This window comes from Emydura macquarii, unplaced genomic scaffold (assembly GCF_026122565.2).
Source record: "Emydura macquarii macquarii isolate MOO-44397 ecotype Brisbane River unplaced genomic scaffold, CSIRO-AGI_Emac_v2 contig_2432, whole genome shotgun sequence".
Taxonomy (NCBI): Eukaryota; Metazoa; Chordata; order Testudines; family Chelidae; genus Emydura; species Emydura macquarii.
In genome coordinates, this window is record NW_027132569.1 from 2,389,852 (window position 1) to 2,416,505 (window position 26,654).

The 26,654-nt window shown below is 42.2% G+C and overlaps 1 protein-coding gene across 3 annotated transcripts in view; it reads right to left on the reverse strand.

The window, feature by feature from the left end:
- The window catches only part of TBX20 (T-box transcription factor 20), a 195,526-nt gene that overhangs the window by 137,496 nt on the left and 31,376 nt on the right, over nucleotides 1–26,654 (reverse strand). The window contains exons 7-8 of one of the 3 annotated variants that reach the window (XM_067562504.1): nucleotides 24,122–24,234; nucleotides 16,219–19,408 (exon numbers count right to left, since the gene is read on the reverse strand). In XM_067562504.1, the coding sequence (XP_067418605.1) occupies nucleotides 19,068–19,408; nucleotides 24,122–24,234 (454 nt within the window). In that variant the 3' untranslated portion in view covers nucleotides 16,219–19,067. Of the gene's footprint in view, nucleotides 1–16,218; nucleotides 19,409–24,121; nucleotides 24,235–26,654 lie in introns of those variants that run through there. The other 2 variants (XM_067562505.1, XR_010922422.1) reach the window with 2 other exon arrangements.

Below are 26,654 nucleotides of genomic sequence, written 5' to 3' on the forward strand. Positions count from 1 at the left end.
TGTATTCCAGAGTGACACCAGCAAGTTCCCAGTCCCAGCTTTGTCCCAAGAAATGTGCATCTTATATTGCTCAGCTATTTCTTTCTGAAGAATGCAAGCTCATAGAAAGTCCATCATTTCATTAATAGAAAATGATATGCACAAACCTAGTTATCTCAAATGGAGGTTCCCAATAGGGATGTAAACATTAATGTAATGCAAATCCGTTTAAATGTTCTAAAAATAGAACGTTTAAACAGTTAAACACTGGGGGGGAGCCGTGCTGGGCTCGGCTCCTCACTGCCAAGTGAGAGCTGCCTAGCTGTGGCTTGCCTTCCACCACAGTAGCTGGGCAGCTCTCATTTGTGGGGAACTGAACTGAGCCTAGTTGCTGTTTGTGAAGGAAGTATGGGTGGGCCTTGGGCATCTGTCCAGGACACTCGAAAGTTCTGCTTACCACTAATGTTAAATACCCCAGGGACTGTGCGGGTATGAAAGGGTTTAGGATACCTGCAGGCAGCAGGGTCAGTAACCAGGAGAACTTTCTTCTTGGGACAGTTACCCAAAACGTTTGTCCTAGGATTTGTGGATGACAATGCCTTTAGTGGAAGCTACACTAAAAATTCCTTTCACTTTAAACCATTCTGATAGTAATTTTGTGGCCTTGTATGTGGATAGTGAACAGATACCAGTCAAGCCTCTGCAATCAGACTCAAAGCTGGGAACTACATGAGAGAATACGTGATGTACAGAGTACCAGATGGCTGGTAAACACATGAAAGATCATTCTCTGTTAATCAGCCGTGAAGAGTTTGCAAATGGTTACACTTTATTTGCCTTTGACCTGGCTCCTGACCAGGAATGCACCAATCACTATTCCCTGATTAAAACCAGGAACCTGAGAGAAGAAATACATTTTGTGAAGGCCTCAATATGATTGGGTATGGGTTTTTTGACAACCTCAAAGATAAATCAGGGGAGAAATGTTCTGTTTGACTACATGTGAAAATGGACACTGCGCAACTATCACATATCTTATCAGCGGACCTGTAGGCATGTGTGGCCGTTCCTCCCTGTCAATCGCTGAGGGAGGCCACGCCTCCTCACTGTCACACACCTGTAAGGTTGGCCTCAATACACAGATTCAAAGAAAAAGAAGAGGGGGGAATTAGCAGTTTCCAAAGCCTTGGCCCTCCAGGCAGGGTAGAATAGCAAATAGCTCGGAGCCCAGGTCCTCATGCAGGGTGGGGCACCAAACAGTTAACGGGGCTCTGGTCCACAGTCAGATCAGGGCTGTAGCCGTCTATGAGCCCAATCCCTCAAGCAACGTGGGGCGGCACATAGTCAGGGGCTCTGGCCTGCAATCAGGGCAGAACTGGAGCAATCTATGAGCCCAGGCCTTCTAGCAAGGCAGGGCAGCAAATCGGCAGGGGTGAGCACCAACACAGTCTAGGGGTTCAAGCAGATGGCAGACCAATGTAGGCCTCTTGGCCTAAAGTGGGGAGGCTGCCACCCGGTGGCAGGGGGGAGGGGGATGCAGGCCCACCTGACTCTACCACATCCCAACCCAGGGCCCTAACAGTGGTGAAGTATTCCGGATCTGCCCACATCACACTGAGCTGGTGTTAGACTAACACTCAACCAAGCTATCTTCTGGTATTCCTGGGCTTCTTCCAACACCCCCTCTGTAGTGTACATGCAGCTTGGTGTCATTCTCCGTTTCCCCAGGGTACACTCAAAACACCAGTCCCAGCAGCTCTTCAGGCTCCAGAAGCAGATGGACTGCATCTGTCTCCCTTGGCAGCTCCGGCCTAATGAGCCACAGGGCCCGCCCTTTATACTTCCTGTTCCGGTCCCACCCCTCAGTTTCTGGCATGGTGGCTGTTGTCCTCCTGGCTCCACCCCAGAGGGATTGGTTGTGGTCTCTCCCCGTCAATCTCTGAGGACGGCCATGCCTCCTCACTACAGGACCCTTACACAAAAGAGAATTTCTTGGATGTGTTCCCTTGTGATTGGATCCCTGGTTTGCTTTGTACCTGGCAGACCGTAACTGCATTGAGTTTTTTTACTCATATGGACCCCCTCAAACAGCATGTTTTTTCCTAGAAGCCTTATGAAATTAAAAAAAAAATGCCACCAACATTATGTTTCACATTAGACAATTACAAGACCCTCGCTTTGTCACCTCTGCCTATCACTGCATGTTTTTCTTATACCACCATAGCAAGGGTTTATCTTTTGACCAGATTTTATAATTGTATTCTAAATGACTTAATGCACAATGAGCGGATGGTGATGAATTTTGTAAAATATAAAATATATGTAGGCATGCTCAAAATGTGTTTCAACAAGCCCAGAGGTGTATATCTTGCAATGACTAAAGCACCCCTAGTGAGAGGTTTAAAGACAACTGATGTCTGGTTGTGTTTTTTGTTTGTTTTTTTACAATGACTAAGGTTAAGATTTTGTCATGGTTATTTTTAGTAAAAGTCATAGACAGGTCATGGACAATAAACAAAAATTCACAGAAGCCCGTGACCTGTCTGTGACTTTTGCTAAAAATAATGGGGAGGGACTTGGGGAGATGATTAAAGCTGGTGAGGAGGAGGGGATCAGAGCCTGAGCCCTTCTCAGAAGGAGGGCACCAGCCACCATGGCAACTTAAAACTCGAGGCCACAGCCCCGGTGGCTCAGAGCCCTGGGTCCCCCCGCTGCCCACTGTAGCTGATGGTCCGAGCACCCCTCCCCACCCAGGGTGTCTGGGACCTTCAAGGCCCCCCGCTGCCCTTAGTGGTGGAGAACTGTGGGACCAGTGGCTCGGAGCTCTGGGCCCTTGACTGCCTGTGGCAGCTGAGAGCTGTGGGGTGGGGGACCCCTGCCAGCTGACAGCTCTGGCCCCACCATCCTGGGATCAAAGCAAAAAAATGTCACAGAGGTCTCCGTGACCTCCACAACATAATCTTATCCTTAACTATGATCAATTCAGAGAAAGTACATGTCAATATTTAATTTTTTTGAAAAAGTGTAGAAGTGTTTTATTTAAAGCAAAACATTACCATTTTAAAAATTACTCTTTTAAAGCATGAAAAACATTATATGAGCCATTTGGATCTTTTAGCCAATTTTTGCTTTTTAGATGGCAAAATGGGGATGGTAGTACTGTGTCTTTATTAACCTGGTGTCGGTGGGCGAGGCCTTCACATGTTCCAAAAGATCTCTGTTGGTTGTGTTGCCCATGACGGAAGAGTGTACATTCAGCTCTGCCATGGCATTCATAAACACCCATCCTTTAGGCCAGTGGTTCTCGCAACAATTTTTTTGGTGGCCTCAGAGTGTGGCCACCAACTCTTGCTGGTGGCTGCATTGACAATTTTTCCTGATATACTCAGTTAACATTAGGAAAATCAAATAAATATGCACATATACATGTGCAAATAATAAGTTCTGGGTTTTGATGCATCAATTGTGTGGATCAGAATATTAGCAAAAGTTGAGGAGCTCTTTGAATGGAAAGGCTGCCCCATGTGCCCCACTCACCTTTCAGGTGAGAAAGGTGAGTGGGGTGCACGAAGAACTGCAGCTCCTGCCAGGTGGCTGGAGGGAATTACTTGTTCTTCCCTGCAGAGTAGCCAGTCTGGCTACAGGTGCAGCAACTGCCCTGAGCCGCCTGGCAGGAGGCAGGGAGGGGGCTGCTTTTGGGGGTGGGGGGGAAGAACTGCAGCTTAGGGAGGGGGCTGCTGGGGGTCACTTGCACGGTTGCAGGGAGGGGGGATGAGTGGGTGAATGCAAGGACCCTGGAGGCAATCGAGCATCTGGCAGGGAGGGAGGGAGGAAAGGGGGGTGGGTGCCAGAAAGGCAGGGAGGCAAGTCGGGACCCAGAGGCATTGGCTTGGCCGGCAGGGACCCGGGGTGGGTGGATGAATGCAAGGAGTTGGATCCGCATGTGGAGGCAATCAAGCGGCTGTCAGGAAAGAAAGGGGGAGGGGTGCTGAAAAGGCAGAGAGGGAAGAGGGGGGGAGGCGGAAGCCGAGGCACGGGACAGCCAGTGGCTGGCAGGAAAGGGTGCAGACCCCGAGGCAGGCACGCGGGGGCGTCACTTACTTTGGCACTGCAGTGCTGTCTGGCGGTGGAAGGTGCTTCTGGGAGCCAACGGCCGGGGGTTATTCACCCTGCAGGGGCTGCTCCCAACAAGTCCTGGCTCGTGGTCAGATGAAACCTGGCTCGGTGGGGTGGATCCTTGTCCCTCCCTCCCCAGCTGCTCATGGCCACACAGAAACCCCCTGGTGGCTGCATTGAGAACCGTTGCTTTAGGTGCCTAGCTAGTGGGAATGGAGCATGTCTGGGGGACAGCCCTGACTTAATGGAGCATGTTAGAACTGTTAACTACCAAGCCTTTGTACACAAAAGCCCCTTTTATCATTCCATTTTTATCCAGGCCCAGCTTATTTCACGATATGAATGCATTTTTCTTATAGTGCCTGCCTAGTAAATATATTTTTCCTAGTTGTTTGGTATTTTAAGCAGTTTTGTATTTTAAGCAAATGCATAGATGTGGGTGGGTTTTGGTGAGAAAGAGATTGTAGAGTTAAGTTTTGTGTTTTTGATGAATTTTGTAAAATGTTTATTTGATGCTAAATTGGAACATTTCTGTTTTCCTAATCAGGCCTGGGCAGCTCTCTGACAATGCCTAAGGCTATGTCTACACTGAAGATCGACTTATCTGGATCAACTGAGCAGTCAGTGAAGACCCGCTCAGTCGATCCAGAAGTTGAGGTACTAAAACCACCTCCTCAAGTGGCATAGCACTGCATTGATGGGAATGCGGTTCTCATTGGTGCAGTGCAGTGAAGACGGCACGCAGAAGAGAAGCACAGAAGTCGACGCGAGTTACGCAAGTTTTTTGTGTACTTTGCGTCACTCCCGTCGACTGCCACCAAATCGCTGAGGTAAGTGTAGACCAAGCCATAGTAGTAGCTACAGAGACACTTCCAGCAGAACCACTAAAGAACCAGGAATCTGCTCTGAGACCTTTAAACAACAACAAAGCCCACACAAAGACCACAGATGGAGCATCAGGACTGTCCAAAGCTCAGATACATCAAGCCAAAGGACAAAACAAAAGATTCTGGTAAAAAGCAACAATGCAAACACAACGCCTGTTCCTCAGTGATCGACACCACACCAAGCAATAAGAACACTGTTAGCAAAAACACACATTCACAAACTCAGAGCATGCACTTCAGGGGTTGTAAATAAACAAAATCAAGGACTTAAAGCTCAGGCAATGCAGGGTTATCTCCTTATGAAGTATTTGAAATATTGGTATGAACTATTCTCCTGCCTCAGTAAGCTAAGCACAGCTCTTCAGTATTCTAGAAAGATTTGGGAAAAACATAACACGCAGTTCAGAAAACTGATGGCCACAGTATCCTCAGGGGTTCTAAAAGAAAGGATGACTGGAAACAACATAAAAAAATACAAAAGATCCTATAGGTGACTTTAAAAAATACTTCAGTTTTCCAGAGGATGGTTTTGGTTCTGGTTCTGAGCATGCATGACTAGTCATGGAAAGGGGCATGGGTAAAAGGGTACCTCAAGGGTACACATCAGCTGAGGGGTAAACAAATGGGTGGTCTGCGTTTGGGGGATGAACAAAGCATTGCCAAAAAGTTAAGGCTAAAGAGGTGATGGTTTTAGCTAGTTTTTCATGGTCAACCTTTTCTGAAAGGGGCAACAACTGGGTTTATTTATCAAGACCAGCTTGGTCTTTTAGGCCGAAGGCCCAGTCATATTTAGATAGAATGTCTATCACTGTTTAGGGGTACTTCAAACCACTGTTGTGTTTGGAGAACTGGTGCATATCCACCAACTCTGCCTGCCATTCTGCATCCACATCTGAAACAACAATCTTCTTTCTTTAAAATACATTCGAGCTGGTTTGTGTAAAGTGTAAGCCTCCTGGTCTGAAAGCCAAGCTGTTACCAGTCTTCTGTGCAAAGAATTACTATGCCTTTTGGCCGCTTGAAAAAGAGGGTTCATTCCTCCAAATCTCCCAACTTCTCTGGGGTTTTAATATATTTTCTTTAACAGAGCCATCTGTGTAGACATGACTCTTAGTTGTAACCTCTTTTACTAACACAAGTATGGAGGGGACTCATTCACATTAATAAATCTGTTTAAATTTGTCAATCACCTCATTTAACACACCCTTTTACAGTCACCTATGGAAAAAGGATGCTTGTGACCCCTACCATTAGGTGGTCCCAGCTGACTCATTCTTCCATTTTGTTCTTATCTGGATTTTCCTCTTGAGATCTGTGTCTCAGCATGAGCAACAACAGCTGAGTCATGATAGATTTACCCCCACAGAGTTACCAATGTGTAGGTTCTCAAAGGCCTCTAGAAAGGCGGTATTGAGCTGTTGAGAGATTTTCAGAAAAGAAATAGTTGTAAGCCCCCCTGGTTTTAGATTTACGCCACCCTGAGTCGGTTCCTACCCCATTTCACCTCATCCTCAACCATCACATCTTATAGCTTATTTATTCACACAACATCTTCTCCAGTCACCTTGTCCGCTGGCAACTCCCACAAGCTATGGTTGCCTTCCTCACTGACAGTTCGAAAACTGGTGTCCAGAGTCTAAAAGCTATAGCACTCAGGGCCTGCTTTCACTAACGTCCATATTTTTTATTTATTTTGAATTGATTAAAGTATGCTGTTTCACAGCCTCAGGGACATGTAGAAGCTAACTCCCCTTCCAACTTCCGCCAACACCGCCCTTTCCTATGTACACCCAAAAAAGGCCTGGGAGAACTGACAGACCTTACCACATCACCAACAGGACACAAATTCAGGCCTTGACAGAGTACCTTCCAGTAATGTATCAATCTGATACTACAGCAATGAGCGCAGTTTAAGAATCTATATAGAATAGGACCAGGGAAGTGATTCCTTAGTCAGGGAATCCAGTACCTCTCTATTAAAAGACAGGTGTGTTAAGCAAAATGAATTCTTCTCCAGAGAATCCAGCCACACAGATAATACTAAGCAATTTATTGAGCAACGCGTTGGGAAGCACTCAGCAAGCAACTTCAAAGTACAATTATTACAGCCATTTTTAAATACATTTCACTCATCAAGATAAACTAAACTGGTTTACACTAGTCACCAAAAACAGTTCTGTGTGTCCTGGTGGAAACGATTCCATATATGGTGGGGATGGAAGGGTGAGGGGAAGTGGTCTCAACAGATAAGGAAGATACATTGTAAGGGGCATGAAAACGTATACATGATGGAAGGCAGGGGCACAGTGAGGGGTATGTGATAACATACAGGAACAGCACAAAATATATCTTGTTCGCTGCTTATCTAGGTACTCTCTGTGCTTGCAGTCCTTGGGTGTATTCTGCATAGAAGTCTTACCCAAAAGTGATAGCTAAGGCGCCACAGCTGATTTCAACTGCCAGCATATCGCAGGAAGAGTTCAGGTTCTGACATATCCAGGATCCAAACTATTTAGGGCTTTATAGATTAAAACCAACATCATGAATTGTACCTAGATACAAACTAGAAGCCAATGCAGACCACAAGCAGAAGAGTCATGTAGTCCCGGCAAGAACCGCCACCTCAAATTCATGCTACTGCTCAGAGCAGCAGCAGAAGTTTCTGAGTTGTCTTAAAGTGGATTATGCCTCAGGCAAGTCCTGGTCTTTGCAAGGCACTGGGTAAGCCATCCATCCACAACAGCTGGGTCTGGTGTAACAAAGAAAAATAGCTGAGTGTCATCTGCATACTGGAAACACATATCTCCTCACTATTTCCTTTAGTGACTGAACATGAGGTGTGACTGGACTGAAACATTCATTCTGAAGGGCAGCTGAGCAGTCACTCAAAACTACTCAAAATCCTCCCAGAGAAAAAAGAATGGAGCCACTCAAGAACTACACCATCTTTCCCTGGCAAATTCCATAGCCATAGCAACATCATCTCATGGTCAGCTGCATCAAAGTCAACTAACAGAGCTAAAAGAATCAGCATGGATACTTGATTTTCTTTCATAACTAGAAGGAGGAGGAGATTAACAAATCCAGTGCAGTCTACATACCACAACTGGATTTTCCAACATAAAGAAGCCTGGAGGCCTCAGGTATTGTCAGAGTTGCTTTGAAACTATCTTCTCTATAACCTTCCTCTAAAAGGAATGTTAAAGATTGGGTAATAATGAATATTACAATGTCTAGAGACAGTTTAGCAAGCCAGTATCTAATAACTGCTTCATTGAGAGACGATGTTATCCTACTCTCTTGAAAAGCAGCATTAGCAAACTCCTCCATCCTGTTACAGACCCAGTGTACCCTCACTATTTTCTTAACCAGGAGGGTCCTGGACCAACTTGCATATTATAGCCTATAATTCCCCAGGGACCTCTATAAACTCATAGAGCAACACTGATTGTCACTTAATGATTGACTTCAGTAGGAGTAGGATCAGGACATTAGACAGGAAAAGCCTTTGATAAATTAATTTCTTATTTTTAGATAGAATGTTGTCATTGTTTATTATTAATAATAAAATGATTGAACTAATGCTGTATAATCTAATATTTCAATGCATATTTGATATGGTATTTTATTGATATTTCAGCATTACTTTTTTGTATTGCTCAGCATTCTTAACATAGTATAAGTGTTCACTGTATACACATTTGTTTAGAAGCTCAATACACCACTATCCAGAACATTTATCTCCTCCATAGCTTTATGCTGCCAGAGGAGTTATTTGCACCCTGACCTACATACCCATTGTAAAAATGGAGTGAGTCTATTCTCATCGTTTCTGCCTCATCTCTGCTCACAAGTATACCCTCTCACATTGAAGGATCAATATTTTATTTAATTCTTGGCTTCTCTGCTGAGACTGACAACAAAGATGCCAATTGCAGTAGTGTTGTATGAACATCTGCTCACTAAGGACTTGATCTTACAAGTTGCTGAGCACTTAAGCATACGCTTAATTTTAAACACGTAAGCAGCACCACTGACTTCAGTGAGGCTTCTCATGCTTAAATTTGAGCACGTTCTTCACTGGCTCAGGGAGGGAGTGTTTAACACCTTTTAGGATCAATGCCAATGACCCTGATTTAGCAAATCACTAAAGCATATGCTTAAGTCTATCTATATTCAGGAAAGCCCTTAAGCACGTGAGTAAAGTTAAGTATGTACTCACAGGCTTTACTGAAATTGGAGCCTAAGAGCTGGAGGCCCCTGATTATCTGACAGATGTTAATTAGATGTTTTATTACTAATGATCCATGCAGGATTAAAAAATGCAACTGATGTGAAAGATGCTGCATACTGTTACCAGCCCTCTAAGCTATCTTGTCTCCTAAGCATTAAAAATTTACAGTTAAAAGGTCAAATCAATGGCATTCCACAAAGGTGACCAAAAGTGTATTTGAATTACTTCATGTAGTGGTGTAGTGGATTTTTATGCTGTTCTTCTCATTTAAATTCATGGACAAAAACCTTTATTATAAATGTAGAGTTGAGGTTGCCTGGTAGTAACTCATGTCCTTCCAGAATGTTGAGTTTTGCTACACTCAAGCCTCTGAAAACCAGAAATTGAAGAGTTTAGGTACACACCACCCCAAAATGCAACCTTAACTCTGCCTTCTTAAGTGACGCGCCAACAGTTCAATATCACACATATCAGCACTCTGCCTGGACAGATGCTCCAGAACACGCTGGGAATAAAGCACCATGAGTACTGTAGAACTAACACCTTCTTTTTCATAAAGCAAAACTAGTTTAAGTGAGATGTAGCAAAACAGCAACTACCTATCTACATTCAAACGCTGATTCTACACAAACCACCCCAGACTTGCTAAATATTACCTTCATCCTTGCCCTGAGTATTCCTGCTGAGACATTGCCTTCTCTTACCCCTTACTAAGTCCTGGAGACTACTACCATGTATGCTATTAGACTGCTGACAATCCCCATGGCAAGAAGATCCCTGTGCACAGCTATGGACACAACCTACAGAACTCAGTGCTAAAATGAGTCAGACTGAATCCCTCCTGGCACGCACATGCACGTGCTCGCGTACGCACACACTCCTCATATCACAGTAGTAGTTCTGCCAGGCTGCTCCAACGAATCCTGCCACCATTCAGTACAGCTACACCTAACAGTGAAGGCAGCTGGAGTGCCTGCAAGCTAAGTGCTGGAATCTAAATCTGTGGAGCACAACACAAACACGGGCATATTCTCTTAGCTGTTGTTCATGTCTGCTTATGTCACCACTCTTACCGAACCATTCCCACTGACTATTGCCACTCCAGGTAGAGGGGAAGAATTAAGGTTGAGTTGTGGAAGTGCCTCTTAACTTTATATTGCCTGGTTTTCAGAAGTTTCCATTGGTGTTACTATAACTCTTAATTTCCTGGTTTTCAGAGATGAGCGTAGCTGAACTCAATGTTCTGGAAGGACGTGAAGCATGATCAGATAATCTGAAGGTTTTTTGGTCCATAAATATGGATTTATGAACGATTGTATATATTGGAACCTTGAGAAAAGGCGGTGCTACTCAAGTCAAGTTTAAAAAATGATAAAATTACACGTATGGATTAGACAGTAGTTATAGACCCTTTTTAAGGATCTGTGCTACTTCTCCCCCCCCAAAAAAAGCCCTTAAAACCCTTTTCCTATAGGCAAAGAGTAGCAACATGCCTGGTAGTCACGCCCAACTATTTGCTCAGAGAAGGAACTGAATTCACAGACTAGGAATATTACTGAGCTTCAACAACTACAGCATGTTGGCCTTAGCTATATGTATATAATGATGGGTTCTTAATTAGCTGTTACCACCTCAAGAAAGTTCTTGGAGTCATTGTGGATAGTTCTCTGAAAACATCAGCTCAATGCACAGCAGCAGTCAAAAAGGCTAACAGAAGGTTATCATAATGGCACTATATAAATACATGGCATGTCCCCACCTTGAATATTGCATGCAGTTCTTGTTGCCCTGTCTCAAAAAGGCTATAGTGAAGCTAAAAAAGTTTTATAGAAGGGCAACAAAAATGATTAAGGATATGGAATGGCTTCCAGACGAGAAGAGACTAAGATTAGGGCTGTTCAGTGTAGTAGAAAGAAAGCTTGAAGCATGGGGCCTGGTACAAGACCTAAGGTCTGAAAATTCAGCAAAAGTCAGGCCCTGCTGATATAAAGCAAAGTTAGCAAAAGTCAAGCCCTGTTACAAAACAGATGCCTGCTTGCAAGTTTACTATCTGGTACATGAACTTGGCAAGAACAAGGCTGGTGTTGCAAAAACAAGCACTCCTGGGGACTAGATATTCACATAAACACATCCAGAAGAGTAGTACTAGAACACCCCGATACAAACTTACGGTATAAACACACTTCCCGAAGATGATACAGGGACACATTGACCACTCCTAAAAGATAAGGTTAGGATGACAGGGTGATGGATAGAGGTGTTTTGACCAAACCAATTGGTACAAGGTAAAGGGAGGTAACTAACCAAATCCGAGGGGCAATACATAACTTGCTTGTGTCAGTGTATAAAAGAGAAGTCACAGAAGGGGTATCTTTGTCTGGCCTAGGGGGGAGCGGAAAGTCCTGCTGCTCACTGATCTGGTCCATTGCAATGGGCATATGTGTGTTATTGGTCCTGTACAGTCTACAGGATACTAGGAGCATGCTTTATTAACAATAAACCTGATCAAGTGCCTTCGCCACTTAACTGAGTCTGTGGTCTTCTTGGGCAGTTTGTGCGACGCTTGCAGGGCCAGCTACCCAGCCTGAACCAGTGCAGCACACAGAGACAACACACACACAGCCAACAACTGAAAACATTTAGAACAGAGATAACTAAGGGGGATATGATGTCTATAAAATCATGAATGGTACGGGGGGTGGGGGGACGTGTTATTTATCCTTTCCCGCATTACAAAAATGTGAGACCACCCAACAAAGATAATAGGCAGCAGATTTAATACAACAAGAGGAAGTATTTTTTCATACAACACACATTTAACTTGTGGAACTCATTGCCATGTGATGTTTTGATGGACAAAAGTGTAATTGGGTTAAAAAATGAGCTAGTTAAGTTCATGGAAGATAAGTTCATCAATGGTTATTAGCAAAGATGGTCAGGTTGCAATCCCATACTTGGGGCAACCCTAAATCTCTGACTGCCAGAAAGGGAAGACAGGGTGGATCACTAATTGCCCTGTTCTGAAGCTCTGGTACTAGCCCCTGTCGGAGATAGAATACTAGGCTAGATAGACCACTGGTCTGACCTAGTATGGCAGTTCTTATGCCAACCTGGAATAGTCAGCTTGATCCTCAATAACTTTTCCAGTATTGTTTCCTCCAAGGGCCACTGGGTGCTGTGCACTAGCTAAGAAATTCCAAGTGGCTGATATCAATTTGGGGAGGATCAGAGCCACAGATGTGGTGCACAAAAACACTAGAAGAATTAGAGGATTGTGTCATACGGCTTTCTAAGGGGGTTTCATCTAGGGAACCACTTGCTCGAACAACCCCCAAATGTCAGCCACTAACTCTCTCCTGGGACCCTAGGAGGCACAGTAATTTTCAAGACCATCTAAATAAGCAGGTGGACTTCAGAGCACTTAAATGACATCTATTAAACAGTAATCAAGTCTCAACTACTATTCACTCTAGCAGAGTTACAACTCTACTATGACGACTGTGGCTTCAGTATGAAGTTAGGCCATCTTTCACACATCAGGAGCTGTACCTGAATTTTCCATGCCATTGCAGAAATGCACCCGTGGCCCAAATGAACCCACTGGCCTGGTTAACTAGAGAACACCAGAAAGAGGAAGCTTTGGATAAATAAGAAGGATTGTATTAAAACACCCAATATTTTAATGAAAGAAAATGGATATCCACACATTTGCACTTATGTACAATTTTTTGTGATATATATATAATTTTAAGCTGTTTACAAATAACATTTAATGCTTCAAATATTACATAATGTTGATATTATATTTCTAGCAGAAATAAATATATTGCACTTAAAAGAAAATTTTCATTAGATCTTGCTTCATAGTATGTTATGCTCATATCTTTTTCCATAAAAAGATTTCCCCTCCATCACCCCCCCCCCCCCCCCCCCCCAACACACACTTTCAGTACATGGTGAATGTGCTCACTCAAGGCATTATAAACAACAAATTAAACACAGCAAACAGCAGGACTGGGGTACATTCTGCTAAAGAGGCTACACATCCAGTTTTTACCTTCCTCATTTTGTAAAAGAAATCTTTCCTCATTTCTGGAGATACAATAAGAAAATAAGAGACTATTTAAAAATGTGCCAGAGGTAAAATACAGCAAACTGTATTTCTTGTCCATATACTATGATAAGCAGTTACTTCACAGAGTGGTTATTTAGACCACTGCTTAATTTATTTCAAAAGAGAAAATAATATAATAAAAACTTACATGCAGTGTTGTTGTAGCCATGTCAGTCCCAGCATACTAGACAGCCAAGGTGGGTGAGGTAATATCTTTAACTGGACCAACTTCTTTTGGTGAGAGAGACAAGCTTTTGAGCTTACACAGAGCTCTTCATCAGATCTGGGAAACATACTCAATGTCACAGCTCAGTACAAGGTGGAACAGATTGTCTAGCAAAAGTAGTTAACAGGCCACTTCACCTTGAATGGCCCCTTGAAATGTGTTAATTACTTATGCTAAACAATCTGTGCAATCTGTGTATTGAGCTGTGACATTGAGTATGTTTCTCAGATCTGAAGAAAAGCTCTGTGTAAGCTCAAAATCTTGTCTCTCTCATTTTACAGCCCAGAAACCACATTCAATGACAGTTTACCAGAGTCTGAAATACTGCCTCACTGCAGGACAGAGGATGTAAACAGGGAAGCCACATTTTCTGTGGCAGAAAGGGACAGTAAGAAGTGGTATGAATCAGACCTGACTAAATGAACATACATGCGTGAAATGCGTGAAATTCACCTTGTGCAGAGAACCAACATAAGGACTATTGCCTCAGAGCCTCTTCAAATAATGAGACATAAGTGGGGCTTAGGCTTTAACGCTGGCCCTCTGCACAGGGGTGAATTTCACCCAGTCTGTATAAGCTTTCAGTTTAGGACACTTCCCAAAAAATTTGAAACATTTTTCATTAATAGTTCTGATCTCCCATAATACACACACAAAAATCTTGTGGGATCTAAACAAGTCATCAAATCATCATTTTGTTTTTAAAAACAAGTTGATTTTTAAATGTCTAATATTTGCAGAATCTTGGGATGTTGTTTCCCCCTTCCTCATCCTCCTCCCCCATTGCAGTGCAGGAAAAGATAGTACATGAATGAATGGCTGGGCTTTCAAAAGCGCTTGGCACCTGGCAGCTACCATTGTGCTCAAGGCCTTAAGGGTGTGTATTGCCTAAGAAATTTTGTAGAGATTTTTCAGCACTGGTGCAGTTCCACTTCTGCCACTAAAGAAGTAACAGCTAGTGCAGGCCACACACAGACTTTTTTACTATGATGACAATGACAACCCACATTGTGTCTCCACTAGACCTCACCCATGTGTGGGACTGCACCTGTGCTGAAAAACGGCTACAACGTTTCCCAGTGTAGAGAAGACCGAATGTTTTACTTGGACCTAGAAAGGGCCATTTTTATCTGAAATGAGAGCAACCTCTCCTTAATTTTGCAACTTAACACATTTGGTCTATATTGTTTAAGTCAGTTCATATATAGTATAACTCCACTACAGTCAATGGCTCTGAATTTGTACCCATGACTATCCTGCAAAGTAGGCAACAGACCAGCTAGGGCACTTCTACAAAATGAATAGATAAATTTAAGATGTGTTTGATGTCTTGTTTCTTTCAGTGTTCCAGAAATAAAAAGGAAATTGGATAAAGGCATCTAAGTCATTTGCCTTAGTCTTCCTTTGATTGAAACAAGATGTGAAGCTCTTGAATATCTCTGGGTAACAGAGTAATTAAAAAAACATCCAAATGTATTCATAACACTGGGCCAGGCAATACAACAATAGATGGAGGATAAGCTTACCATTTTCTTTGAAAAGCAAGTTCAGGCACGTTCACCCAACCCTTCTTAAAAGGGAACAGCACCCATTCTGCTTAGCCAAGAAAGCTTGTAAAAGTGAGGAGTGCTCCACCTCAGGAATAAAATGTGAAATGCATTGAAAAATAACAGTTCAAATTATATTTGGCATTGCTAAGCCATCGACCGGTGGCAGACATTTTGCCTGGAATTGGTATCATTGGGACATTAGCAATACAGGAGCCCCTGGAAGAGATGACTGAGTCAATAGCAAATAGTACAAGGATTTTTTTTAAAGCAATCATAAAAATGTCAGTGATTAAGCAGTTAAAATCTGGATTACATTCCTAAATTTGTATTCTACTTATTAAAATCAATTTAAAACAGGATGAAAACTGGTTTGTGGTCTCCTCTGTAGAGTTCCTTCACTGGCAGTGTCACTAATGTCACTGTCCAGCTATCTGGAGGGTGAAATCTTGTTCCCATTAAAGTCAATTACAGTTTGGCTATTGACTTCAGTGGGGCAAGGGTTTCACCCCCTAAGGATAGTCAGAATTTACACTCACATGCTCCCTTCTGCTGAAAGGCAAGGAGGGGAAAGAATCACAATAATATAGGGCAAAAATTCCCCATAGTTATGCCAATAGCAGAGTGGGTGTTCCTATTCAGTAACATTGCTCCCCCCAACTAAACCCCCAACATCCCAACATCTACCCCCAACTAAAACGTTTCCACATGAGCTCCATGTGATTGGAGACCCATGGATTAGAGCTGTGAAACAGACACTCACAGCAGGCTCCCCATAAAGGCCCCCTCCCTCCCACACACACTTTCCACTGAAAAACTGAAATTAAGGCTGCTGGGAGTTCCATGGCCGCACTACATTTGAAATGTTTATGTTTTGTCTGCCTGCCTGCATTGGTGGGGAATCCAGTGGGTGCACCGGTTCAAAAGGAGTTATCCTGCTGTGGGGAGGAACAAGTCAGACAGCACCACAGAGGGGCTGACTCCTCAGAGATCCATGGGTCTGTGGAATCAGCCTGTAGAGCCCCAGTTTGAGGTTGAAAAGCCTTGTCCCCTTCCTGACTGACAGGATGGCAAACCCCCCTCCCCCCACCACCCCCCCCACCCCCACCCTTCTGTGGGGAGCAGTCCATGAGTCTGATCAGAGTTTTGGTGAGAACGTCCCGCTCTCATGTGTGTTCTTCACACGAGAAGGCTAGTGCCATATTTTTCATATACATTTCACATTTTATTCCTAGTGAAGCAGCACTGGCCTTTCATTGGATGTTTTAGCATTCTTCTTCTGCTACTCTATTGTACCCTAGGAAGAAACAGAACTTTCTTTGAAACATTTTCATACTTCATTTAGCATCATAGCAAAAATGTCATATGGAGAATACTGACGTTAGTAGGACAGACTCATGAAAAGAGCTAAAGAAGTCAAAGAATTTATTGCTTAGACTTTGCTTTATAGAGGAACAGCAGGTCAATGTGAGAAGATCAGTCTCAGAGTATCAGGGCTACATCAGCCTACCTGTTTCAAATTTACTTTGATTCAACTGAAACAGAGAGTCAACTGTATTTGCTTAAGCATTTTCTAGCACACACACGTGCACGCGTGCACACACACACACACAAAGACAGTTTTAAAGCACTGGGCTGAATTCTTCACACAGTAACACTACATGCAACACCAGATAAGTTATTGAAGTTGCACTGGATGTATATGAGGTCACAATTTTTCCCACAGATTTTGCCCTTAACTATCATAGAATTAGTACCTGGGTAAAAGTGAACACCCACATTTACGCTATGTAAACCAAACAATTGAAAGGGGAGGAAAAAGGGTCAATTCTCCCTCCAAATCTGCACTGAAAATCTAAAAAAATGTGGCATTATCTATGTATTCAAGGGGTTAATTGTAGCCTTTGTAGCATATGTATCTGTTCCAGCAATATTTTCCAATTACTCCAAAAGTAGGTTTCTTCATATCAAAATGGGGCCTGATTAGGCAAAAGTGGGTCTTTAGTACAAACACCTTATAGCTAAGTCAGACAGCCGAGTGCAAACTCCAGTATGTCTGTACATCAGGCCAAATTCTACATCTATTTACAGCCCATGCAAACAGACGGAGGGCTTGGCCCCATATACTGATTTGTGACATTCCCTGGAGGACCTCTGAGTCCAGAAATCATGAATTCAGCTGCAACAGAACACAACATAAAAATTAGGCAAAGTGTGAGATGGCGTTACAGCATTTTGTGGCAGGACAGCAAAAGGCTAGTCAATTGACTACAACCAATAAACCATCATGTGACACGTACCTAGACGTACGGCACATGGCATAAAATGCTCCAGTTTCTACTGCATAGTCTTGTAACACATATTGGTCAGGTATAGAATGGAATAATACGATGAAGACTGGCCTTTCACTCTAACCCCTACAGCGCCTTCTTTGTGAAATTGTATTGTAAGTTCTCTTGCTAGAAGTCATGACTAGGTATAAGAACTGGGGTCAACAAGCATGTTGTATTTCTTACCTATATAGAGAAAATGTACATTGGTTGAGCTGATTGTACCCTGGTCTTTCATCTGAACATTGTTTATTATTCTCATATGGTGAAATTCACCCCATACACAGAGCCAGCACAAAGCTTCTACACATCTTAAGACTTCAGTGGTGCACAGGCCTCAGGTTGTCTCTCTGCACAGGAGCAAATCTGACCTGTAATGCTAATTACAATTATTATATTGCAGACAAAAAATAACTAGAAAGTCTGGATTGCAGCCAGAATGGTTTACACAACCATGTTTAATTAGAAATCCATCAAAAGATAGATATGAGTAAAATATGGTGGGCCAAATTATGTGCTCATTTATTCCCCAGGCAACTCCATGGATCTCACTGGGACATACATAAGCACCGAATTTGACTCTGGTGTGCCTGGCAGAACAGCATAGCTGGCAACATCACCCCTCACCATGAAAATCAGAGGAGAAGTTGGTAAATTCTTATGGGCTGGTCATGCAACAGGGTCCACTGATATTTGTAAGTTGGATGGGCAGATCATTATAGTAACAGAATTCGGCTCTGTTTCTTTATCTTGTACAAGAGCACATCTGGAGAGAGGGGTCCTTTAGTATCAGTGGCAGATAAATTATTCAGGATGAAGATTTGAGATCTTTCATTCTCAGATTAAAAGCAACAGATCCTCCAGAATAAATATTTTCCTTCATCACTCCTGACAGATGCTTAAATTGCTCCCTTCTGGGATACGTGAGGAACTCATTTTTAGACAAAGCACAGAATATAACATATTTTATATAGTTCTCGAACAGTCTTTTTTTTTTTTTTCTGAACGGATATAACTTTGTGAACTAAAAGAAAATAAAGAATTCAAGACTTGTTTTGTGATCATATGTTCTTGATATTTCCCCTTTGGAACTATAAAACACTCCTCTTATTGAAGATAAGCCAGTCTTTAAAAGAAGGACAATTCTTTTCCCTCTCTCCCAGCAAACTAATGCTGAGATAGCCTAAACATGCTCAAAGCTATAGCAATAAATCTTTCCATATCAGCTCTCAGTATTCATAAGGAAGGATGGAGTTAAGTAAGAGTATTGCCTCTTTCAGGATTCTTTTAGCATGTGGGGAAAAAAACTATACACAATTGATTTGTACATTGCTGCGTAAATGCACCTTCTTACTCCGCTAGGCATAATGCACCTTTGGATCAACCTGCATTTGTTAAAAGTCCTGTGAACTTTGTGATCCATTTGCTTGTAATAGACAGATACTTTTGCAACTCCAAGCTGCACTCTCTCTTGCTGTGACCCCTCACAGGAAGAATCTGTATCCATAATGCATTATGTTAGCCGGTCTGTTATGAGTTCAGCTCTTTCTCCATAGGCCTTTCAGGAAGGTCCCCTGTGTTTTCATACCAAATTTGCACATTTAAAAATCTTGATTTCTCTTGTCTTATGTCAGTCATACAAATGGTGTCATCACTGCAGAGGAATGACGCAGTCCTTGAATAGCTGCATAAGGCCCCTGCTGAAAGTAATGGTGGTATCTGGGCATGTGGAATGATGGGAATGTTGGGCCACTACCTGGCATTGAGCTGGCTATGGCAGAAGGTGTAAGAGGCATTCCCAGGCGGCTGTATGGAGGCAGAGATCCTTGGATTGGATGAGGAATGGGTGTAGCTATGGATGCAGTGCTGGTACCAAGGGCAGTCAAGGACTGTGGGTGCTGAAATCCAGGAAAGCTGGTTGAAGAGGATACCCAGGAGCTCAGGGATAAGTTATCAGATGTTGTAAAAGCTGACCCTGCAAAGAAAATAAATGGCTGAAGCTTAAGATAACTAGAACAGCAAAAAGGTATAAAAGGAAAGGAATCTTTCACTGAAAAGTTGATATGGAAGACAGTGCACAATCAACCTGTGGAACACTGCCAGTCGATGTCATGAAGGCCAAAACTATAACTTGGTTCAAAAAAGAATCTGATAAGTTCATAGAGGATAGGTCCATCAATGGCTATTAGCCAAGATGGTCAGCGATGCAACCCCACGCTCTGGATGTCCCTAAGCTTCTGACTGCCAGATGCGGGGACTGGACAATAGGGAATGGATCACTTGATAATTGCTCTTCTGTTTATTCCCTCTGAAGCATCTGGCATTGGCCGCTGTCAGAAGACAGGATACTGGGCTGGATGGACCATTGGTCTGACCCAATATGGCCATTCTTATGTTAAGAGAAGTTGCCACTGGAAATCAAATACTCTCATAAAGGATTCTCTCTAACTTTTTAGGTTATTATTCATGGATTGCTCCCTTTTACATGTACCCTTAGATAAGGTATCATTTTAAGAAACTGGTTGAAGTTGTTTGGAGAGCAAAAATCAGCTTTTGCTCATTTGTTTTACCTGCCACCTGAAGGAATCCATTACTTTAAAGTATAATTTTGTTCTGCAGATTTGTCAGTCTACAGATGGGTGTGAAAATTTCATCTACCACTAATGCTAGTGCCAAAAACTGAAACATCTGGCTTTCAGAGGTAAAATCTCATTTCAACGCATCGCTGTGTTAAGAAACATACTCCTAACGTTTTGTAACAACTGGTCACCAGAGCTGGTTGAAATTTTCCAAAATTTGAATTTGATAAAAATTTCATCAAAAATTGTAATGGGATTTTTTCTTCCAGTGAAAGCTTGACAAAATTGGGTTTTTCACCCAAACAAATTCTGACATTTTTTTTAATTTGGGGTGGGGGAGAGACTATAACATTTGCAAAAAAAATATTTAAAAAAAAAATCATTGTTTTCAGAGAGCTCTAGTGGTCAGATGATAATCATAAGTGGTAGGATCTATAGACTTGCCTGATCATTGAAATCTCTCAAAATATATTGGAATGTTGGACGTAGTTCTATTAAATGTGCTCGGAAGAGTAATTTTCTAATCTAATCAGGGTTTATTATCATTAGCTTCCAAATATTGCTGTTTTCTGAAACTTATAGCATTTCTTTGCTATGCTTTTCCTTTGAGGATTTCAGAATTAGAAAAGGGTAAGAAAGATTGTCTTTAAATTGCAAATGACTAAATGTTTTATTTAGCCATTTCACATCAGTTTTTTTGGCATGCCAGTGGATAATTTGCTTTGATAACTACACTAAGGCCATGTCTACATATCTACTACAGGCACTATAGCAGGATAGCTACAGCACAATAACTATGCTGCTGTAACACTGAGATAGACAGGGACTACAGCTACAGAAGAGGTTTTTCACTTTCAAAAATCAGTCACATTCAAAGAGTCTAATGCAGATGGTACAGTCAGCCACTGCTATTCATACACATCTGGTTATTGTCACCTGTCTGGGTTTTAGAATTGAATAAATACTGCAAAAAAAAAACCCAACCCTTATTTTTAAAATGTTTTGTTCATGTCCCTTTTGTGTTTGCTTTCTTGTCCAAACCTTAGTCCCACTAAAATCAATGGTGAGACTCACATTGACTTTAATGAGGCCAAGATTTCACCCTAACTGGATATTTTAGGAAATGAGATCACCAATGAGGATGTTTGGCAAACACAATCTTAAACCAATGTTGCAGAATATTCATGGGGAAAGAATTTTAAATTTATAACTGGGGGCATTTGTTTCAGAAACCTGACTGGAAGAGATATGTTTAGCCACTCATGGAAAAGAAATAACATGAAGACACCGATGTGCCAAAGAAAAACAGTTTGAATGTCAAATACTGATTATTCATAAACAAACTGCTCATGAGCAACCTGTAAGCAAATAATTGTTTGCAGAAGAATTTCAAACAACAAATACATTTGACAAAAATCAGTCTGACCATGGACAAATCCTCAAAGCAGAAAAAGCAGAAAAATTCACTGGCTAAGTTATTCGTGATAAATGCTTCCTCTGCATAAGTAGACAGGAAAAGTGGTCCAGTAAAAATGACCTGCTCTAGCATGAAAGTTATGTCAAATCCATATCAGAGTTAGACTTGAACCAAATTCTGAACCCAAATCTGAACATCCCTGAACACAGGGGAAGTTAGGATCTAAAGCCAAACTGCAAAAATTGCTTCTCTCTATAATAGGCCAAAACAAAATCTTGTATAAACTGATTCTGGATATTCCTGACTTTTGGGAAAGGTTGGATTCAAATCTGGATTAGAATCTGAATTTTACACTTGCCTTAGATCTAGTAGCAATCCTGAGCTGTTCCATGTATGAGTTTGTGTATGTATGCACACATGTATATGTGTACACATAGGAAGTATATATATCATTACACAAAAACAAAATCCTCTACAGTTAAAAATATAGTGTGTGTACCCATTTGTTAATGGCTTTGGTAATCAGACTTCATATTATAGTGAACATTCAATAACACTCATATTATCTTGAACTTGGTATTGTGTGTTCCAGAAGCAGACACAGCTTCTCTGGGATTCTCAGAGACACCATCATAAGATACTGGCCTGTGTGGTCACATTTTCAGATTTGATTATTGTACTTTGAGACTCCTTAAGACTGCCTAAACAGAAGGATCAAGCTAATTTGGAGGGGATAGACAGGAGGACCCTTGCAAATCTTTGCCTGTTGCAGGAAATAAACACTAAACAAGCTTTTGGGGATCCTGAAAGAGTTCATCATTTTTCCTCTCTTCTCCTCCAAATTCTGTTGTGTTTACATGCCTCTGTACTTCTAGAGGCTGGTGGCACCAGAAGAAGGAGTGCCAAAATACTTTGAAAACAAATGCTCTGACTGGGTTTTGGAGTAAATTATGAGTATTACAAACTCTTCCCTTTTTATACATTACGGAAAAAAATTGAGCCCTTTACAAAGAGTGCACTTGATGGGGAATGCGGAGCCTCTTTCCATCTGTACAGAAACAGGGAAGGATTACAACCAGTGCTGCAGAGTCCCAAGTATCATACTTTCTCATGCCAAGGGGGACATGGTCTACTGATTCTAGGTATGGTCAGGACACACAGACCTCTTGTCATATGCTGAAGCCAACGACACTTGCTCACTTGCCAAGTTTCGTTCAACTCCCTTTATTGTGCATCCATTTTAAAGCAGTTTTAAAAGAGGTTATCAAAAGATTTTGCTAAGAATTTCAGTGAGACATTTACATTTCCCTTCCTACTTTTTGGGAGTCTCCTTCAGTAAGACTGTCCCAGGTTGCCAGCCCTATTCTTTGGAGAGAGGGGGGAAATGTAGGTTACTCATCTGGAGAAGCAGTAAGTTGTACACCACCATGTATATCACTGATTGACCAATACTCTCCCATGCCAGCAACATTGCTCACAAGTGGCTGACGATCTCTGCTCATCCTCTTCCCGACTTCCTTGTACACTTAGACAAGTAAGGGCAGGATTGTACCCTATATGTCAAACCAAATCAATTATTTAAACAAAGCACATTACATCCTCTCTCAGGACTCCTCCCTTGGAATCCAGTTTGGACTTTCTGCTCGGAACAGTTAGCAAGAAGGTGCTCTCAGCACTTTGAAGATCAAATGTCTTTTGATGGGGGAAAGCAACATTTGCATCAAGGATATACCACACCAAGCTGGTGTAAATTGGCTTGACTCCACTGACACACTTCAAACATACCAGCTGAGGAACTGGCCCAGTAACTCCGGAAATGAAGGCATTGTTCTGAGGCACAGATATGCATAAGCAAGTGCAAATGAGCGCCTTTGTTGAAGAGAAACTCATGGTTAAAAGTGAGTACATTGTTCCTCAGAAGTCCAGAGAGTTTATGAACAGGAACAGTGCTCCTATCTTAGCAACGCTGCATGAAGTTAGAGGACAAGACAAGGGCACTGCTATGCAACAGGCAGACGGAACTGGTTTACCTCAAGTGCTTATTGCATATGAAGCAGGTAATGAAGTCACCAGGCAGGGGAATAACACATTAAGGGCAGTAAGTGATTCCCATAGCACTGGTTCAAGGTCTATTTTGACTAGCATAGTGACTATAGATGTAATTTGTCCAGCAACCATCCATTTGGAAGGCAACTCAGGGTAGCCAATGGTTTTGCAATTGGTAAAACAGGCAAAACTAAGTCATCTGGGGTGAAATGACAAGCAGGATAGGGGCTTTAATCAGCCAGGTCGTTACAAGTTCAAGGCCAATTCTCCAGTCTGCTGCTATGCCCCTTTGCACTGCCTAGGCAATGCAACATGCCATATCTGGCTGGAGGTGGCCAGCAGAGAGCTCTTCTTGTGTAAGGGAACTGTTTTCTGGCATCAAGTTGGTGGAGGCAGCATAGCTCTGACCTCAACTCACCACCAGTGTACAGAGCATGCCAAAGGTGAGGTGGGAGGTTGGTGGAGCTATGCCTAAACTCCAGTGGTGTAGAGTCAGTTAGGGGCCTTACCTCAATGGCATAAGTTAAAGCAACTCTGCAGGGATGGGCAGCACTGAATGTAGCCCCCTTCTCCCTTGCACTGAGAAGAGTTGAGATGCAGTGGAGAATTTAGCCCTTAGTGCATTCATTTCAATGTATTTTCCTACCTCTGCCTTGTGTTGCTTGGCTCTCATCCCCCAGAACATCATCTTCTCCTCCGTAGGTTCTGATGGGGGAGCGTGCATAGGAATGTTTTTGAATAAGGCTCTCCACACTCTCCCTATGGAAGAAAACAATATTGCATATCAGTAGCATCCTAAGCATTACCTCGTTTGTTTAGTGTATAAGCCATTCAACCATTCTATGCTGTGATGTGTCTGACATGTACGGATGTCATACATACACTCTAGCTGACTGAATAATTAAATTAGAAAAAAAGATTAACAGATTTGGTCTTTTTGTTGATGAAGTGTGTACCAACAGATCATAATTTTTTTCTCAAAATTATTAAAACAAGATGTTTCATGCATTTCAGTTACTTTGTGGCTTGCGTTAAAAAATCCCAAATTCAATCAGGATTGTTTACTCATTGCTGACCACATGTTACATTGCATTGTGTCTGGTCCTTGAATGAATGAGAGCAAATTTACCATCAGATTTCTGGCATGAGTTTTCACAGACACTCAATATAAAACTGGCCTCAGCAAGTAATTTGAAGATGCAAGCTTAAAATTCGCGTTCTATGAACATTTGTGCTAGTGAAACTCAGTCTGGGTTGGTAGTGATGGTCACAATCCAATTGCTAATGAACAAATGTCTGCTTCACTTCTACTATCAGAGACCATCAGCAAGATCAGGGTATGGGCATGGATACAGCTCACCCCCAAGGATAGTCCCTCACAGTCAGGGTTTAGGCACATTAATAATACAACATGGAAAATCTTCAGTGCTCCTTCTCATGCAGCACCTATTTGGTGGACCAACAGACAGCTGATAGGCCTAGACTTCTCAGCCTGGCACCTTGAACAAACACTGAATTCACAAAAACAGTTTTTAAACAGAAGAAAGTCATAGCTACGTGAAGTGCTTAATTTGTAATGAAAGAGGTGTCAGGGCTCAAGCAATTTTTTTACACTCATAACTGAGGCAGCAAGCCCAGAGGAGCTGGGGCTATGAACTGTCAAACCTAGAGGCTGAGCCCTGGCACACATTAAACTCTGGCTACATGATGAGTAAGCCAATTTATGGAAAGGGTCAAATTAATCCCTGGTATATTTCCATCTATGTCAGTGGCATTACACCAAGAATGAATCTAACACATTTCCAGTGTGGCTTTATACTCCTGTTCTCATCCAGGAAATCCAGTTTGTAAAGGATTGGGGCCTAGCACCCTCCTCCTACCAGACCCGGTTTTGCTCTTGCAGAGCCTGCTCACTCCCGGAGGTAATTCTGCCTGAGCTCTGTCACAGAATCCAGGCAAGCAGCTTCCAGAAGAGTTAGGTGTTTTTATTTTAAGGCTTCTTAACAAAATAAATAAATAAAATCAAAACCTCAGATTCCTCCCTCAAAGCCTGTGCTGGCCAAGTCCCTTCCCCAAGTCAGCCCCTCACACCGGTAACTTCAGCCACCCTAAATTTCCTGGCTCTTACTTCAGAGCCTCAGAAATAAAGGACTTCACACTATCTCCCTGCTGACCATATTGGTTTCTGGAGTAATTCCTCTCAGCAATAGCTCACATAGCAGGTCATTGGGAGCACAGCCCCTACCCCTCAGCTTTCTGGAGGCGGTTACAATCTCCCCTCTCCATTTCCTGTTGTCCTCTTTTATAAGGATCAGCCATTAAGTTCTAGCCCTTTTCTCAGGTGCAGAGGGCAGGGCTAATTAGCCAGCCAGCCAGCTGCAGGCCTCTGACCCCAGAGGAATGGTATCCCTTATACCTTCACATAGTTAATACAGCTGTTTGGTGCAGGTTTCTTTTGCCCCTACCGTTTGATAACTCATATTTGCTACATGCAGTTTATTATGGCAATTCGGCTGTTGCAAAAATTCCAAGGAAAAGCATTTTCCAAATAGCACAATAAATCATCATGGCACATGTTTTCCTTTCCTACAAAAAGGCTATTATAGTCATTTTGTCCTTGGTCTATCGCTGGTATCATTACTTATGCTAGTCTCCTGGAAAAAAATAAAAAGGGGATCTTATCTAAGTGATTTACTTGTGTCAGGATTGGAAGTGGACTGAAAGCAATGGCAGTTCCTACATAGAGGATGATATAATTGAATTATTGCCTTTTAAGTGATTGAAAACAGTGGGCATATCAGGGCTATCTCCGAGAAGATTTTACGAAGAAAAAGGCAGACGGCATTGTTTATGTTATGTATTTAATGCCTCTTTCCTTTTTCAAACAGACTGGGAAATGTTACTTAATAGATAAATAAATAAAAATAGAGAATATGAGATCAACATAGAATAATGAATTGGGATTGCCCTGGCAAAACGGTGTAGATGCCAGTCAGTAAGCACTTGGGGCTTCAAATGTGAGATATACAGCAACTAACCTTGAAAGCTCTGAAAAATATAAATCATTTTCAGGTGATATGTCTGTATTGACTTTATTACTAGTAAATGTCTGCTTGTAATGATATACTCTGATGTACGGTATGTAATAATGTTGTGATACAGCAGAAACAATGCAGGCT